Source organism: Myxine glutinosa, chromosome 6 (assembly GCF_964187855.1).
Source record: "Myxine glutinosa chromosome 6, kmMyxGlut1.1, whole genome shotgun sequence".
Lineage (NCBI taxonomy): Eukaryota > Metazoa > Chordata > Myxini > Myxiniformes > Myxinidae > Myxine > Myxine glutinosa.
The window spans coordinates 10,322,971-10,343,760 of NC_136266.1; the positions used below are offsets into that span (position 1 = coordinate 10,322,971).

The 20,790-nt window shown below is 44.1% G+C and overlaps 1 protein-coding gene across 3 annotated transcripts in view; it reads left to right on the forward strand.

Annotated features, from left to right (window-relative positions):
- Window positions 1–20,790, forward strand: part of LOC137429576 (uncharacterized) — a 95,695-nt gene that overhangs the window by 14,775 nt on the left and 60,130 nt on the right. For all 3 annotated transcript variants that reach the window (XM_068119591.2, XM_068119592.2, XM_068119594.2), the window contains exon 2: window positions 19,753–19,813. In XM_068119591.2, coding sequence (XP_067975692.2) covers window positions 19,753–19,813 — 61 coding nt within the window. The remainder of the gene's footprint in view (window positions 1–19,752; window positions 19,814–20,790) is intronic.

Sequence of the window (20,790 nt, forward strand, 5' to 3'; positions counted from 1 at the left end):
CACACATAAAGCGCGGCGTTACGCGCGCTGCTTGTGAGCAAGGAGGAAGCGGACAAGCGGTAACATATAAACGTCTTTATTGTGAGAGCACACTGTAACACTGAACTGCTCCGGGCTGGTCGCCCGGTGTATATCATGAGGCCACGCCTACCCCTCGGGCGTGGCCACTGCCCACTTGGTGCGTGGAATGATGTCACCACGCCAGTGGGCTTTTGTGTCCGCCACACACACATATATACACACACACATACATACATACATACATACACACATATATACACACACACACACACACACACACACACACACACACACACACACACACACACATATATACACACACACATATATATACACACACACATAGACACACACACACACACATATATATACACACACACATATATATATACACACACACACACACACACACACACACACACACACACACACACACACACACACACACACACACACACACACACACACATACATACATATACTCCGCGGTGCGAAGCTCCGGGGCGACGTGCGTAGGCGGGTGCCCGTGGTGCGCCGTCGGCACCGGGGCGAACCTCCGGGCGGTCTCCTGCAGCGCGGAGCGCAATATATATATACTAGTGGGGTCACCCGTGGGAATCCCACGGGCATGGACGTGTGTGACATTTCGACATATTGAGTTAGATGCTGCACCTGTTTCACAATAACACACACACACACACACACACACACACACACACACACACACACACACACACACACACACACACACACCTCGTTTTTTCTTTTCTGTATCTCACAATTCGGTCTCTCTTATTCACACACCCACACAAACACACACACACACACACACACACACACATACACACACACGTACACCGACACACATATACACATACACACACACACACGCAAACACACATACACATATACACACACACATGCACGCACACGTACACACACATGTACACCGACACATGCATATACACATACACACATATACATATGGATACACACACATTCACACACATACACATATACACATACACACACACACACATGCATACACATACACACATATACATACATACACACACATACACACACACACACACACACACACACACACACACACACACACACACACACACACACACACACACACACACACACACACACACACACACACACACACGTACACCCACACACATGCACACACATATATATACACATACAGACACACATATATACACATACAGACACACACATATATACACATACACACATATATACACACACATACACATGTGTACACACACATGTACACCGACACACATGCACACACATACACATATGCACATACACATATACACAAAATGTCATCAAACGAAAAAGTAATATATCTTAACGGAAAGGCAAAAGCGAATTTTAAATATATATCGACACATTGCCGTCGGTGTCATGTTGGGCGGTGTATGATACACCATGCCGCGTTTTTAAAAAATATATCTCTGCATTTTCCCGCGTGTGTGGAATGTTTGTGGAAAATTAAAGATTTCAAATAAACCTATTTAAAGTGTATGCGCGCGCACGCACGCACGCACGCGCGCACGCACGCACGCACGCACGCACACACACACACACACACACACACACACACACACACACACACACACACACACACACACACACACACACACACAACGAAGAAATATCTCTCGGTAATTTCCTGAAACACATTTTACTTCCGGCTAATGTTGAATGAAATAAAAACGAAGAAATATATGTCGGCATCATTGTTGACGTTTTTGTGACGACTGTCATCAAACGAAAAAGTAATATATCTTAACGGAAAAGCAAAAGCGAATTTTTAATATATGTATATCGACACATTGCCGTCGGTGTCATGTTGGGCGGTGTATGATACATCATGACGCGATTTTAAAAAATATATCTCTGCATTTTCCCGCGTGTGTGGATTGTTCTCAATTATTGCTGACACCGAGTCTAAAAGTAAAACCATCGATAAAAATGAAATCATATGGTGAGTTAGATTGGAGATAAAGGCGTGAGAGAGACTCAATGGCCTTGAAGTTGAAGTTACAGGCCTTTGAGAATTCATTTCGTTCTATAAACGGCAACTTTCATTGTATTTTCTTCCCGTTTTTTTTCAACCGAGTCTAAAACTATGTTAGCGACTGTGAAAAATGAAATGATATATCGAATTTGATTTGAAATAAAACTGGGAGAGAGCAAGACACCACGGGCCTACAAAACAGGACTCAAAGCTATGCGAGTTAATAAAATGGTGGATATTTGTTTATAATTATATGAAGGCACTCCCAGAATGGGTGGAGCTATGGGTGGAGCTACTCTGCAAACAGTAAGTAAGTAAGTACCGTAAGTAAGTAAGTACCGTAAGTAAGTAAGTAAGACGTAAGTAAGTAAGTAAGTGTGTAAGTAAGTAAGTAAGTAAACCGAGTAAGCCACACCCCGGACAGACACCCAACAGAATCATCTACGGCTATTATAATATAGATATAATAATATGTATGTATATGTGTTAGTGCTGTGCCGATATCAATCAGAACGGTAGGCAGAACAAGCTGATATCGGCTATTTTTCGGTAATCTGTACCAGCAGATTACAATCAGTGTATAGCTCCGATGTCGATGACCGATTAAAGTTGTACTGTACTCTATACAACCCCCAAACCTTGAGTAGCGTTCACCCTTGTTTAGAGTGCATTTCAATAGACAAATTGAAGAAAACAACGTTGTACCTTTTGCTTTAGAAACAGCTGCAGGTACAAAGAAAAACGTGATGGTTCTTCCTGTACAATGCGAAACGCGATGGCTCTTCGTGGCTTCCTGGCAGACTACGTCTTGACGACATACGTACGTCTTGACGTCACACGTTGCAGGCGTGCATCAAAGTGTCCGTTAAATTTATTATTTTCACATTTCGAAGGTGGCCTCACAGTATTCTGGCTTCCCGGGCAAAATGAGGAACATTTTAAATGCATTTGGTAAAATTATTGCTTCATTCGTTAAACCATATACTGTGACGTGATCTCGCGCAATCTCACGTGATCCTAAGGTGCATGACGCTCCCAAAACACGTGACCAAACACATAGAGCTCTATTTATTCCTCGGTATTTAAATAACAATTACTTCGTTTTTAATCTCTTCTTCCTCCTCTGTTACCCTCGTTATTTCCCGGTGCGCCTCTTCACTCCCTCTTTATGGCTCCCAGTTGCCCCTTGGTTTCCCCCTGTGTATTTTTTTTAAATTATTTTATTGTGTCGGTATTTTCCTTAATCTGTGTGTTTCATTCATTTTTTGCCCTATCGCTAGTCCTTCTACCCCCTGTATGAGTCTTTCCACCCCCTTCACGTTCCCCATCTCTCTCCTCTCTCTTCTTCAAGTTTTCCCGAACAGGCGCCATGTCCTTGCGCATCGCTTCACCCATCTCACAATTGATTTCCCCACTCGTGTCCATTCTAGTGCCCATCACTTGCATTTCGCTGCTCATTCCCTCATCAACTCCATTTGTGATTTGAACGGGGCCATAAAGAGCCCCATATCGAGCGTTGCTGGCGTTACCTGTGGTACCTCTGATACAAGTTCCATGGACACCGAATTGTCCTTGTTTCGGTTCTTCTTATGCTAACCTTTTGAAATCACCAGGTGAGTACGTACCTACCTACACTCGTGCACTGATAAAAAAAATTATCTTAAATTTAGAAATTTTAAAACTGATTGAACAAGTGATCGATTAATTTAATTAATAAATAATTGTTCGGAATGGAATTCCTTTGTAACCCGGGGAGCGGAGGGGGAATCCCTGTTCCTGCTCCTGCATTTACATATTTCGTGTTAAGGTTGATTTTCAGACGACCAGACAAGCAGGAAACGGTGCATTTTGTATCAGTCAATAACTGAAACTGATCGAATGAGCTTCCTTTCTTCATTCATTCATTCCTTCATTCCTTCCTTCCTTCCATGTGAATGCTGCTTCATTGGAATGAACATTACCTCAGACGGTATGTACCTCATTGTTCGTTTTAAAATAACAGAATGCTGTTCTGTTCGATGAACCAATCGATTAGAGAACAGATTTAAAATGTGTCGATTCACGGCCATTCGATAACATCAATCCGGGCATAGCACCGATGAAGTACGATAAACACTTTATGTGCAAAATTACGTCATTATTTAATTTTATAATCGGAATCGGTGGTATAATCGACAGATTATTTTTTTTAGCATCGGTTATAGTCAAATTTCCTAATCGTCACAGCACTAATCCATAATGATGAAAGGCAGTGTCCGTCCGTCCGTCTGTCTCCATAACTCCAAAACCATGAAACCGATCGGCCCTAAACTTTGCATGCATACACCTGGACCTCCAACAGATTGCAAGGATGAAAACTGGGTGTTTGTGTGTGTTATGACGACCTTTTTGAAGATGATTAACGAGATGCTCAACAACAACAACAACAACATGCATTTTAAGGCCATTTTCCCTGCTAGAGCGGGGGTTAGCCTTGCGGTCCCCGTGACAATCTTCTCCATTTTGCCCTATTTTCTGCATCTCCCCTTCTTAACCCCCCTGCCCGCATTTCTTCTTCCACCAGCTTTAGCCAAGTCTTTCTCGGTCTTCCCCGTCTTCTACTTCCCTCTACATTCATTTCCATCACTCTTCTCAACCAGTCACTTTCATCCTTCCTCAACACATGACCAAACCATCTCAACCTGTTCCTCTTCACAGCATCCATCACAGGCTCTATTCCCATCATCTTTCGCAATTCATCATTTGTCTTCCTCTCTCTCAACGATACTCCGCACATCCACCGAACCATTCGCATTTCCACCCTTTCCAACCTTCGTTGCTGCTCTACGTTCATTACCCATGCCTCGCTCCCATAAATCATAACACTTCTCACACATGCAGCATACACCTTTCCCTTCAGCTTCAACGACACTCCCCTCCTCATCAGCACGCCACTCAGTTCCCGAAACTTCTTCCATACACATCTCACTCGAGCAACCGTTGCCGAGTCTGATCCACCTTCTCCATTCAGCATGTCTCTGAGGTAGCAAAATGTTTTCACACCTTCCAGCTTCACGCCGTCTCCAAGATCCAACTCAACATTTCCTCCATCTGCAGCTCCCTCTGTGCACACCTTACACTTGAATGTATCTGCCACGCTGGTTAATGACCCTCTCAGACCACTACATTATTGATGAACCCACTCAGCGCACATTGTACATTGAATGGAGTTCACTCCGACACCCTTCCTACACACAGCACAGGGCCACTTCCCAGGTCTTTCCACCTCACCACATGCTTTACCACTTGCCATCACCTTCGTCTTTCCTATATTCACCTTCAGACCTTTTGTCTCCATACATTCCTTCCACTTGTTCATCTTTTCCTTCAGTCCATCCATACTTTCCGCAATCAACACCAGATCATCTGCATACAACAACTCCCATGGTAAACCCTCCTTTACGTTCTGAGCCAGCACCAACATCACAGCTACAAATAGTAGTGGACTTAGTACCGACCCCTGATGCACTCCCACCCCCACCTCAAACTCACCACTGTTCCCGTCCTTCGTCCTTAGAGCTGTGCGCGCTCTTTTGTACATTGCCATCACAACTCTGATCAACCATTCCTCCACTCCTAACTTCCTCATTGCCCATGTCAATACTTCGCGTGGAACCCTATCGAATGCTTTCTCCAGATCAACAAACCCAAGAAACAACTTCTTCCTCTTCTCCATGTACTTCTCCTGCAACTGCCTCACAATAAAGAGCACGTCTGTCGTTCCTCTTCCTGGCATAAATCCAAACTGCATTTCGTCGATCTTCACCTTCTTCCTTATCCTCCTCTCCAACACCCTTTCCAATACCTTCATTCCATGCTCCAATAACTTTATCGCTCGGTACGAGCCACACTCCAGAGGGTCACCTTTCCCCTTGTATAGAGGGACGAGGGTACTCAGTTCCCAATCCACTGGAATGCGACCTTCTTTCACCGCCAGATTAAAGATCTGTGCCATTCTCTTCACACCCAACTTCCTGCTGCCTTCAACATATCTCCCACAACTCCCGTCGGCCCTCCCGCTTTTCTACTCTTCATTGCTTTTTTTTTTTTTCTTTTTTTTTGTATACTGAATCGAGGCTCATGAAAGAGCTAACATTTACTTCACAAACAAACCAACCAGACAAACAAAATATATAAAAAGAGGGAGCGGAAAAACAAGATGGGGAGAGAAGGGGAAGCACACAAACACAACATTTGAGAGCAGGGAGATGTGTGGAAGGGAAAGGGCTTGGGGGGCGGAGGCGTGGGAAGGGGGGGGGGGGAGGGAGAAGTATAAAACACAAGGACACCAAGGACTTCCAGGACAGAAGTTGGTATTTCAAAAAAGTGGAATTGGGGTGAAATTACCGGGGGTAGAAAAGATCAAGGTTTTGGATGGGGGAAGATGAGAGATGGTGGTGAACAGCTGTTTTAAAGACCTGGAGGGTGGAGTGGGATTGAAGAGAGTGAGGGAGTTTGTTCCAGAGGTGGGAGAAAAGAGGAATGAAGGAGTGAAGGTGAGCAGAGAGTCATTTATCGCTTCCTCAACTTCCTTCTCTGTTATCTTCTCTGCCGGTCCGAAAACTGGGTTACTCTCTATGTTGCCATCCCATTCATTCTCTGTATTCAACAGCATTTCCATATATCTTTTCCATCTTCCTTTAATTCCATCTGGTCCACAACGATTTGTCCCACTTCACCCTTCAAGCAACTCACCCCCATCACATCACACCTCTCTTTCGCTATCTGCTTTGCAATCCTGAATACCGCTCTCTGACCCTCTTCCGAATCCAAGCGTTCTCCGAACATTTTCCTGCATGCCTCCTGCACCTTTGCTCCCTCTTTCTTTGCAGCCTTCTTGGCTGCCTTATAACTTTCGTGCTCTGCTTTTTCTCCTGCCGTACCCTTCGCCTTCTGCCACTCCTTGAACTTTTTCCTTTTCTCGTCAATCCTCTTTCCAACTTCATCATCCCACCACCATGTTTCCGAGTGCCTCGGTGGTCCTTTTGTCCATCCACATACCTCACCAACGGCTCCCAACCGACTATCTTTCATTGACATCCAACGACGTTCAAGCTCAACCACATCATCCTCTACCATACTCAGCCTCTCTTTTAATGCCTCTCTTACTGTCACCTCTTTCAACCTCCACAACTTCATTCTCGGTTGGTACTTCACCCGCCAAGCTCTCCTCGCACCTTTCACCCTTATGTCGCAGACAACCAAGTGGTGCTGTGAAACAGCCTCCTCCCCCGGGATCACCTTTGTGTCTCGGAGGTGCCCCCTATCTCGCCTACGCACCATCAGGTAGTCAATGGTTGTCGTCGACCCACCTGACGTGTATGTAACAAGCTTATTATCCCCTTTCTGGAACTGAGTATAACAAATCAGCTCCATCAGCAAACTCCAAAATCCTTTCACCTTCTCCATTTCTCACACCATATCCGTAACCCCCATGAACAACCTCAAAACCGTCCATACTCCTTCCCACATGTCCATTTATGTCTCCTCCTACCACAACAACTTCCTCATCTTTCACGTTTTCCATCAGCTTCTCTATCGCACACCAGAACCTGTCCTTCTCTTCATCGCTCCGACCAACCTGCCGAGCATATCCCGAGATGACGTTCACCAAGAGCTTTCCAATCATCATTTTCACCATCATCAACCTTTCACTCACTCTCGTCACACTCACCACACTGTCTACAACCTCCTCAGAAAACAGGACACCAACACCATTCACGCCCTCTGGGCACCCTTGCCACACAAACTTGTATTTCTGTCCCTGCCTACCCTTCACCATTCTCACACCACTTCCCTTCCATCTAGTCTCTTGCACACAACATATGTCCACTCTTCTTCTGACCAATACTTCCACCACTTCTCCTGATCTCCCTGTCATTGTCCCTACATTCCATGTCCCAAACCTCAGAAACCGATCTCCACTTCGGGCTGTACCCTGCCCACATGTAGTTGTAATTGTCATGGTTCTCTTTTTGAGGCAATGTTTTTATGGCCGGATGCCCTTCCTGACGCCAACCCTCTTAGTCGCCTCTTACGACACGCAGGGATACGGTGTACCTATTCTAACCAGGGTACACACCGTACACACCGGTCCAAGTCATTGTAATTCATGTAAAAGCACAAGGATGACGTCCTCCCAAATACACTACACATTCAAGCTCCTCCACAAGCTTGAGATCACCATTGATAACAAAGAAAAGGTTCGTTTACACTGCACGTTAAGCAGCTAAGATGGCCAGGCGTACAGAATGTAAACGCAACACTTTCGAAGGTGAGATCCTCAGTGAGCAGAAGCACTCGGAGCCCTCAAGCACGTCGTGCAAACGAGCCTCAGGAAGCAGGAAAGGAGGCCTCAAGCACGTCGTGCAAACGAGCCTCAGGAAGCAGGAAAGGAGGCCTCGAACACGTTGTGCAAACGAGCCTCAGGAAGCAGGAAAGGAGGCCTCGAGCACGTCATGCAAACGAGCCTCAGGAAGCAGGAAAGGAGGCCTCGAGCACGTCATGCAAACGAGCCTCAGGAAGCAGGAAAGGAGGCCTCGAGCACGTCGTGCAAACGAGCCTCAGGAAGCAGGAAAGAAGGCCTCGAGCACGTCGTGCAAACGAGCCTCAGGAAGTAGGAAAGGACGCCTCAAGCACGTCGTGCAAACGAGCCTCAGGAAGCAGGAAAGGAGGCCTCAAGCACGTCGTGCAAACGAGCCGCAGGAAGCAGGAAAGGAGGCCTCAAGCACGTCGTGCAAACGAACCTCAGGAAGCAGGAAAGGAGGCCTCAAGCACGTCGTGCAAACGAGGCTCAGGAAGCAGGAAAGGAGGCCTCAAGCACGTCGTGCAAACGAGCCTCAGGAAGCAGGAAAGGAGGCCTCAAGCACGTCGTACAAACGAGCCTCAGGAAGCAGGAAAGGAGGCCTCAAGCATGTCGTGCAAACGAGCCTCAGGAAGCCTTGTCTTGTCCTTTCCTCGCTTGTTTAGCTGATGACGATGAAAAGAAGACCGACGAGGGTCGAGTTGAATCTTCCCGCGCTGAGATTGAGTATCGTATACAACACAAGGGAATGAAAAAGAAATAATATAATGTTCTTTGTGTTTGTATCGGCCGGCACTCAGCTCTGGTCTACGAGGCTTTTAGGAGTTTGATGGTCGTATCCGTGGTATAACCACCCCGCGTGGGAAGCACACAAGATGGCGCGGATTCGCGCCTGCAGCCAGCCGCCGGACTACAACATGTAAATGTTTCATGATATTTGTTATATTATATCACCTTTATCTATCAATATTGTTGAAATGAAGATCAAATAGCTGTATGTTGAAATATGTTGAAAAAGTCAAAACTTTACATGGGGTGTACTTACTTTTTCACGTGACAGTATATATATATATATATATATACATACACACATACGTATACATACGCTATTGTCTCTCTTTCTCACTTTCTTTGTTTCCTTAAGCGTGGTCACATGTTTTAAGTCACAAACTCTGGGTACAATTACAACTGAAAGTGGGGAAAATAATATCCAGAGGGAGCCGGGGTCCTCGTGTGAGGGAAACATTGCTTGCAGAAAGGGACGTGCAGCTGGGGTGAGGGAGTGGGAGATTGGTAGAGGAGGTGGGGAGGGGGTTTTGGGGTGAGGGGTGTTGGGAGGGGAGGTTGGGGTGAACAGGTGGTTGGGGTGAGAGTGGCTGGGGTGGTGTTTGGAGACGCCAACGTCTCTGTCTTTTGATTGAACCCGTCAGCGAAGCAATTGTTATTGTGATTATAAAATGGATTAAATTGGGATTTTTTGTGACTGATCTACACATAATACCCCATAATGTCAAAGTGGAATTTTTTTTTTCGAATTACTTACAAAATAATTAAAAATGAAAAGCTGAAATGTCTTGATTTAATAAGTATTCAGCCCCTTTGCTATGACACTCCAAATTGAGCTCAGGTGCATCCAACTTCCTTTGATCATCCTTCAGATGTCTCTGCAACTTGATTGGAGTCAACAATTAATTTCTAAAAAGTTTACAATGGGAAAAATTTTACAATTACAATGGGATCTACTACATTTTACAATGGGAAGCTCCATGTAACCTCTAATTTTCATAACTTGAAAGGATTCCACGAAAAGTAGGCGTAACTGCACATTTACACATTGTGCAAAGAGGTGTGGGCAGGATGAATCAATCAGCCTCATGGGGCAGGGCCGCAAGGCACATTTGACGGTAAATACTATTTAAAATGTTAGATCGTCTATAAAGTATGTACAGTACTGTACAATTACAACGTGAGTACGTGTATACACTTTGGACTGCAACATTTATGAACTGGAACGGCACTTGGTAGAGCGCATACCTCCACCAGGACAGTTTACGTTTTGTATCCTACTACCACCGTTTAGAGGCCATTTTTCCCCGCAAAGCGGGGGTTGGCCTTTTCGGGGACCGTGGTAGTTGTTGTTTTTTGGGTCCCCTTTTTGAAGCAATGTTTTACGGCCGGATGCCCTTCCTGACGCCAACCCTTTTTGCCGCCTTCAACGACAAACAGGGAATTACCAGTGAACTGGTACTCTATTAGCCGACCTCGGAAGGATGACAGGCTGAGTCAACCCCCCTGGCATTAATTCGGCGATCGACCGAGATTCGAACCCAGGATCCTAGGATCCTAAGCCGGCACCCTAGCCGCTAGCCCAACACCAGAGGAACTGAAGTAAAGATTATTCCATTTACGAACAGGAAACAGATAGGAACGAACGCGATCATGTTTCTCCCCCTCGCTGAGCTTTCCTCCTCCCTGGCTCATGATCAGCCACTCCTCACTCCAGGTGACACACTCTGGGCAGTGGGGTGGGTGATCAAAGCCAACGATCCTGAGTTCCCACACTCCAACTGGAATGGCTGGATGAAGAGAATCCAGTCGACAGGCCATCTCCACTCCTACATCTCCACATCTCCTCATTAATGATGCAAAGCAGAGCACACAGATCGACCCCAGTGACTATGGATGGACAATAGGTGTGCATGGGTATGAGCCAGTTCCAACACTGGACCCCACGGCTCCTGAGGAGCTATTGCAGTTCACGAGCTGTAATTGTCATGGAGATTGCAGCAACCGGCGATGCAGCTGCAAGAAGAATGGGGTCACGTGCATCTCGGCCTGTGGAGTCTGTAATGGCATTACATGCAGAAACTGCAGTCATGATGTTGTTGAGTCTGAAGAAGACATAGACAATGACTGTTGAAACTTCTGACATTGTGAATGAGAAATAACTCTCCTACTGATAGGTCATATTTGGATCAGGACCTGAACCAAAATCAAATCGGCTTCTTATTGTCACTAACCCAACTCATCCACCAAGTTTTGAAGTGTCATTTACAAAATTCTCTGATCCGGATTCGAATCTTCACCAAAATCTAATCATTTCTTCCTTGTCACATTCCCAACATGTCACTTGTCACATTTTTGTGTGCTTCCCCCTCTCTCCCAATCTTCTCTCCCGCTCCCTTTATTATGACTGATGTGTCCGTTTTTTTTTTGTCATTAATGTTAGCTCTTACACGAGCCTCGATCTTGTATCCAGAAGAAAAAAAGAAAAAAAAAACCGCTCCACCCAATTCGCATGTTGAGATATCCTGTTCACAGACAGATAAACAGACTGACAGATAGAGAAAGGCGTAAGCAAACAGGGGTGAAAATATAACCTCTGCCCACGTTTGGTGGCAGAGGTAAAAACTCAAAGGGATGTTACTCAAAAAAGTATGTAAAGGTCGGAATGATCATAGTAAGGGCATTTTATGAGATATTTCACAAATCTGTTAACTAAATTGTTACCAAAACATTTCTTCACCAATATGTTTGTAAAGGTGTGTAATAACATGTGTTAAAATGTTGAAGTTCAACTCCCGTGGGAAACCCAGAAAAAAAGCTGTTGAATTCGGGTACCGAAAAATTATTTTCGAGAATTTTTATTTTTTTTAATCGGCCCTTAAGTAACTTATGAGGGGTCAAATAAGGGTTTTTCATGATTCTGAGTTGATTGTTAACATTTATATTTTCACTTTTACATTTACACACAAAGTAGCTTTTATTTCACATACATATATAATACTCGAGAGTTATTTCTCATTCACAATGTCAGAAGTTTCAACAGTCATTGTCTATGTCTTCTTCAGACTCAACAACATCATGACTGCAGTTTCTGCATGTAATGCCATTACAGACTCCACAGGCCGAGATGCACGTGACCCCATTCTTCTTGCAGCTGCATCGCCGGTTGCTGCAATCTCCATGACAATTACAGCTCGTGAACTGCAATAGCTCCTCAGGAGCCGTGGGGTCCAGTGTTGGAACTGGCTCATACCCATGCACACCTATTGTCCATCCATAGTCACTGGGGTCGATCTGTGTGCTCTGCTTTGCATCATTAGCATGGATTCTCTTCATCCAGCCATTCCAGTTGGAGTGTGGGAACTCAGGATCGTTGGCTTTGATCACCCACCCCGCTGCCCAGAGTGTGTCACCTGGAGTGAGGAGTGGCTGATCATGAGCCAGGGAGGAGGAAAGCTCAGCGAGGGGGAGAAACATGATCGCGTTCGTTCCTATCTGTTTCCTGTTCGTAAATGGAATAATCTTTACTTCAGTTCCTCTCAGGATCTTAGCTTTGTCGAGTGCCTTCAACTTCACCCGGGGGAAAGCTGCTGTTGTCTGTGGATCTGGCAACGGTGGTGCCGGAGAGGTGACTTCGATCCAACCCATTGAGTGAAAGGGAGTGTTTCCGTGAATAGAGACAATGTTTAAATCTATATTGTCTCCAACAAACTGAGTGACTGCATTGTTTGTTTCCCCAACCTCCATAAAGACCACCTGATCATTACTTGACAATTCACTTTCACTGGCTGGCACTTTGGCTGTCATCACTGATTGATCCTCAAGCGCAGCATCAACCGCAACCTCATCATTGATCTGTTCATCGGTTTCCTCCACAATGGTGTCAAGAGTGCCAGAAGTATCTGGAACATCATCTCCACTCCTACTATTAAGGAAGCAGTATTTGTAGTTTTGTGTCTCCGTGTAAGACTCAGTGTATCCCAGCCGGTGGAACTTGTTGAGCATCCATTTTGACCCAAATCTATGATCAAGTTGTATGGCAAGCCCCATTTGGTGTGGCAATACTCCAGACCGAGGTCGACAGGCCTTAATAAAATTCTGCCCCCAAACGGCAACTCTTTCGTCTGTCTTGACAATCGGTCTCAAGAACATCTGAAGGCTTGCAGGAACAAGTGTCAGCTGACTATCGATGTCAGTCATACTGTGTGTGGTGGGGTATGACTTTGGACCTAAATCAATCAAGGCAATATCATTGGATATGAAGTTGAGTGCCGTCTTTATGATCTGAGTCTTCTCATCTCCATGGTCAAGATTAGCATGATGCTCTCGCAGAATATTGTCGGTGCCATCTTTGAGACAGAGTACATCTGCCCTTCTTTCCTGTGTTGTGTAATACAAGGTGTCTTCGTATTTCTCTAGAAGTTTTATCTTTAGCCAATGCTTTGAATAAGAAAGGCTCTTCTCTGGTGACTGATCAAACTCCTGCAGCTTTTCATGGACTTGGTCCATGTTCATTACCCCATGCTCTAATTCTGAGTCTAACCATTCGCAGAATTCAATAAAAACTGCCTCTCGCTCCTCATCAATACTCCTCTGTCCTCTCTTCCTTTTTCCTTCCTCATCAGTCTTGGACAAACTGTCACCTCTCGCAAACATAAGTTTGCATCGCAAATGGTACAGTGTTTCTTCTGCTACCAAGTCGTTGATCCCTTCCAGGCGTCCAGTGACTTCAGTGCCCCAGTCATCCCCGCGACTCCGTGCTGTCTTCAGCAAGCTTGCCTTCAGTGTATCTGCAGTCAAATTATCTGGCACTCTGTATTTCTTTCTAGCTTGTGCTGGATTATTTTTGTAGAGCTGGGCTGGTTGGTTGCAAAGAATGCATACATCCTTATACAGGAGGTCAACTGACTGTGATCTTCTAGAACTGCAGCCAGTTGATGAACTGAACTCACAAGTAGTGCGTCTTCTCTTCAACTTTGATGACTCTTTCTCTGCCTTTGATGCTTGAGCTGACTTCTTGGTGGTTGCAACAAAGTTGTTGTACAGATCATTTTTACACTTCTGGTGGTACCTCAGTTTTCCTTCCTTTTGAGCCTCCTTCATACGTTCCACAACAGTAACATTTTCGACAGTTTCTGCTTGTTTCAATAAAGTTGAGTATCCCTTTGGAGTTGCCTGTATGAGCCTTTCAGCTGGTGTATCCGAGCGTGCACAGATGAAGCAATTGAGCACAGGTGGAGTAACGTCTTCATCCATATTGCTAGACTCCATGTCCTGCAAAGTAGAAAATGAGATATATTTAGAAATTATTTTTCCACAAAGGAGTGTCTGTGGTGAAATATAAATGTTAACAATCAACTCAGAATCATGAAAAACCCTTATTTGACCCCTCATAAGTTACTTAAGGGCCGATTTAAAAAAATAAAAATTCTCGAAAATAATTTTTCGGTACCCGAATTCAACAGCTTTTTTTCTGGGTTTCCCACGGGAGTTGACCTTCAACATTTTAACACATGTTATTACACACCTTTACAAACATATTGGTGAAGAAATTTTTTGGTAACAATTTAGTTAACAGATTTTCATATGTTTCCTTTACTATCACAATAAATCATCACGTGAAAACCATCTCGACATTTTTCCTTGAATAATATAATGATTGTCCCTCGAAACGACAGAGTTTTATCAAGCGAGCGCACACACACACACACACACACACACACACACACACACGAACCCACACACACACACACACACACACACACGAACACACACACACACGAACACAAACGAACGCACATGAACACACGCACGAACACATACGAACACACACACACACAAACACGAACGCACACACGAACGCACACTCACACAAACGAACACACACACACACACACACACCCGCACACACACACACACACACACGAACCCCCCCACACACACACACACACACACACACGAACACACACACACACGAACACAAACGAACGCGCACGAACACATATGAACACACACACACACACACACACGAACCCACACACACACACACACACACACACACGAACACACACACACACGAACACAAACGAACGCACATGAACACACGCACGAACACATACGAACACACACACACAAATACGAACGCACACACGAACGCACACTCACACAAACGAACACACACACACACACACACACACACACCCGCACACACACAGTGTCTTTTTCTAGGGAAAATCATTATTCAAAGAAGGATATAGGGATGGTTTCACATGATAATTTACTGTGATCATCCCGACCTTGTTTCCATACTTTTTGGAGTAACATCCCGACATCCTTTTGCATTTAAAAATATGTTTTTATTACTTGTATTATTAGGTTAATTATACATCAGGTATTGCGAAATATTACTAACGAATTTTTGTCGCTATTTTATTTTATCGTTGTATGCAGTTAATGGGGTGGGAGAGCAGAGAGTTTGAAGAGGGGGTGTTGGCGCTTTGGGGAGAGGGCGGGGGCGTAGGTGTGGAGGGGTGAGAGGGTGAGGCATGCGTTTGGGGTGGGGCTGGGAGGTTAATATTGAGATGCAATTGTTTCAAATCAAGCAATTGTTGAGATGTTTTGAAGAAACACAAGGACAGGTGTTCAGGATTCTGATTAAAGGTACTAGGACGTGCCCGTACGTGCATGTACTGTACACTATATGTTGATATGATTGCCCAACCATTATTTTATAAAGACAGGCCCAAACCATACGCTTTCATAATACAATTGAACAAGAACGATACTATTAGAGCGCATAGTGTCGCCTCGCGCATTCATTCTGAACAAAAATACCATCATTAACTGAACACACTACTGTTACGGCCTGCATACCCATATCATCCATGCTCCCCATTATGTCACATAGTTTCTTGGCATGGGTTATGAATGTCATAAATTAAATTCTTCACTCACATTGGGTCATAGATCAGATATATGAAGTTTCAGATTTTTTTTGGATCAGCATTTCAATTCAACCAATTATGGCTGAAATCCCTTCACCGATGACATATGTTGAAGTTGACATATGCCAAGTTTTTTTTTTTTTCATTGAGCAGTTTCAGAGAAAATAATGTCCAATTTTTTCCCTTGAATCCAATATGGCTGCCATACCATGTGTCCTATACCATCATTAATTTAATTATTTACTCACATCAGGTCATAGAACAGATATTTAAAGTTTCTGATTTTTGTATAAGGATTTCAATTCAACCAATCATGTCTGGGATAACACTTCACCCATGACATCATCGTTATCACTACTAGGGCGTGCCCGTACTATATATATATCTAAAATTATATCCCCCCCCCCTCTATTTACATGAAATGGTTTGGTCCATTCGCAAAGCCAAAGCGAACGGCTTGCGAGTACGGTAGAACCCCCCCCTCTATTTACATGAAATGGTTTGGTCCATTCGCAAAGCCAAAGCGAACGGCTTGCGAGTACGGTGACCATACCTTGGGAACCACTTGTCCGATTAATTTCAAACCTTGAAAAGGCACATCCTCGGGTCCCCAGCAATATACCTGGCAAGTTTCAAGTATATCGGACCCGTGGTTGTCGAGAAACAGCGGTCACAGACAAACACACAGACACACACACATACACACACACATACACACACACATACACACAGAGATTACTGGAATTATAGATAGATATATACCACATGCGGAGTTGATGACAAATGCCAAGTTTCAATTTTTTTTCATTGAGTGGTTTCGTTTTGATATCCCAAATTTTCCCTTTAATCCAATATGTGTGCCATACCATGTGACCTACGACATCAGAGTTAGCGATAAAATATTCTCCATGGGGAGTGCCTCCTATGTTTAAAGTTTCGCATCGATTGGACAACCAGTTGCAGAGAAAACCATTTTTAAAGAAAAATATACAAGTTCAGATACATTCAAAGTACACCGCCCCCATGCCAAATAAATTAATATCCTCCAGCGCGGCATTTCCGGGGCGCCTCTGGCAATACCGCCGTGCAGCTCATAGAGACTGTATTGGGAGGGAGAGGTGTACAATAATTCATTAATTAATTGCATAATTAAAATCAATAAATAATTATCATAAAATATTTACTAAATCAATTAGCTAATAGCATACCTAAACCACTAGTGCTTCATCCGAAGCTGTAACTTTTTGAAAAATAATAAATAAACCATTAATCGAAAATAAAAATTAATTAATTAATCAATAAATAATTAATCAACTAATTGATTAATCAATAAATCAAAAATATCCTTTAGAGCCAAATCACTTGGTCATTGTCGTGTCCAAATATTAGCTTCCTCGCTCAAAAGGTGCCTGAGATATTGCCCAGATGAGAAAGAAAATAAATAAATGATTAATAATGAAAATAAATAAATAGTAATCATAAAATAATTAAATAACATCAATTGGCTAATAGTTTACCGAAACCACCACCATTTCATCAGAATCTGTAACTTTAAAAATAATAATTAATTAAGCAGTTCATTGAATAATTAAATCATTAATTGATTCATTGATTAATCAATAAATCAAAAATAGCCTTTACAGCCAAATCACTTGGTCATTGTCATGTCCAAATATCATCTTCCTAAGCCAAAAGGTGCCTGAGATAATGCTGCCCAGAAAATAAAATAAATAAATAAGTACTCAATTAATCGATAATAATTAAATAACTCATCAATTAATTGATTCATCAAAAAACAAAACATACAGTTTTTGACAAAGTACTTGCTCACTATTGTGCCGAAATTTCCGCTTCCTAGCTCAAAGGATGGTGGAGATATCGGCCGGACAAACAAACAAACAAACAACCGGAGTGAAAACTGAGTATTCCCTTTCAGCGTGCGTCATTGCCGAGCCCCCTTCTCATTGCCGAGCCCCCTTCGGTGCCCGGCTATGACCTTTTGCAGTGCCTGGAGATGACATAGGAAAGGGGCGGTGTACAACAACCGGAGTGAAAACTGAGTACTCCCTTTCAGCGTGCGTCATTGCCGAGCCCCCTTCGGTGCCCGGCAATGACCTTTTGCAGTGCCTGGAGATGACATAGGAAAGGGGCGGTGTACAACAACCAGAGTGAAAACTGAGTACTCTCTTTCAGCGTGCGTCATTGCCGAGCCCCCTTCGGTGCCCGGCAATGACCTTTTGCAGTGCCTGGAGATGACATAGGAAAGGGGCGGTGTACAACAACCGGAGTGAAAACTGAGTCCTCCCTTTCAGCGTGCGTCATTGCCGAGCCCCCTTCGGTGTTATGCAGTGCCTGAAGATGCCATAGGAAAGGTGCGACGTACAATAAAGGAGCGGGAGACAAGATTGGGAGAGAGAGGGAAGCACACAAGCACAACAACAGTAGAGAACAGGGACATCGGGAGATCTGATCTGTGGAATAGAGAGGGCTGGGGAGATTATGGTTTTGGATATTTTTCTCAATATTATATTTCTCAATATTTTATTACCTCCACCACCAAAGGTGGATGGAGGTTATGTTTTCACCCCTGTCTGTTTGTCTGTTTGTTTTTTGTGAACAAAATATCTCAAAAAGTTGTGGACGGATTCGGACGAAATTTGGCAGAGATGTCGCGTATGTCACAAGGACGAAATGATTAGATTTTGGTGCAGATCCTGATTCGGATCCTAGAATACTAGAATTTTAAAGTGATTCTTCATCATTGGGAGATCAAGCCAAAAACGATACATATCAGGATATCTCGAAAAGTTGTGGACGGATTCGGACGAAACTTGGTGGACAGGTTGGGTGTGTGACAAGGAAGAATCTTTTCGATTTTGGTGACGATCTGAATATGGATTTGGATAGGAGAATTGTTTAATTTTTTATGTGATTCTTCACCATTGAGTGATAAGGCCAAGCAGGTGGAGGTATGCTTTCTACTGAGTGCCGTTCTAGTTTTTGTATATTTTTATTCTATGAAGGTTTTGCTTCTCTATAATTATGAGTATGTTTATTACCAGCTGTGATTAATAGGGCTGGCAGGATGGTTTAGAGGTACGCACAGTCGCTCTTAGCCGTCTAGCATGGGTTGGAATCCCAACCCAGCTATAACCTATCATCCTGGTGCTTCACAGGTAGGTGAATCAATGAATCATCAATGTGCGTCCCTCGGATGGATGTTAAACTGGGCCTCCTGTCTGCCGACAATGGCTTGTCGACGTTAACGATCCCACGGTGTCCTTCGTGAAAGGTCGGCGAGCTATCGCCGGCACCATGAACAAGTTACAAATACCTGTCTTGAGTTCCTGTGTCACGGTGGCAACCCTTGGTGGGATGACCGATAGGTTCTCAACGTTTCATCGTCCGTAGTATGAGTATGTCCCCGACTGATCTCGACTCCTTAATCACTCCTCTTCTTGGGGGGCCTATAATGGAAATGAAGGCAGAAGTGTTATTGCAGGATGACAAGTTTTGAATACGAGGTGACACACTAACATGCGTGTTCGGAAGAATTTTCATGCCTTGTGTGCAAACTCTCATGTCAGTACTTTGTCTTGCAGATCCGGAGGAGACGACCTACCCCGGCTTGCCTTGTCCTACCAGAGCTGCCATTCCCTACAGGTTTGGAATTCTGTGATGCTTCCCTAACATCAAAAGTCATACTGACTAGATACCCTGATAGCTTGCTCTGCTGTTCTCATTTCTTTCTCTTCTCGCTTCACCTCATCCTTCACCTCTGATCTGCTTGAAGGAAAGTAATTTTCACTCGTATTCATAATCAGGGTGCAAAATCAGATTCTCTCAACTACAGGCAATGACATCACTTCCAATTGTAAACAACAACAAATTCTTAATCACGCGTTTTTTTTTTTGTTTTTTTTTTTTTGTACACTGAATCGAGGCTCGTGAAAGAGCTAACATTTACTTCACAAACAAATCAACCAGACAAACAAAACATACAAAAAGAGGGAGAGGAAGACAAGATGGGGAGAGGAGGGGAAGCACACAAACACAACACCTAAGAGCAGGGAGAAGCGCGGGAGGGAGACGGCCTGGCCTGGGGGGAGGAGGCGTGGGAAAGGGGGGGGGGGGGGAGAGGTATAAAACAGGAGACCAAGGACTTCCAGGACAGAAGTTGGTATTTCAAAAAAGTGTAGGATTTGGGGTGAAATTAGCGGGGGTAGAAAAGATCAAGGTTTTGGATGGGGGAAGATAAGAGATGGTGGTGAACAGTTGTTTTAAAGACCTGGAGGGTGGAGTGGGATTGAAGAGAGTGAGGGAGTTTGTTCCAGAGGTGGGAGAAAAGAGGCATGAAGGAGTGAAGGTGAGCAGAAAGTCTTGATTTTGGCAGTTTAACCATAAGAGTTTAACCAAAATGTCTGCTGCTCTTCTGCTCCAATCGGCTCATCTGATCATGTGCTTGTCAAAGTGGACATCTCTCTGACCATTCTCAGAGAGCCTCCTCAGCGTCGACGAGTCTGGCATTTCACTCAGGCCAACTGGCATGGTCTTCAAGCAGCCATCAATCTTCTGGACTGGTCTCCCATCTCTACCGCCTCTGACATCAACTCATCCTGGGAATTCTTTCAAAGTAAATT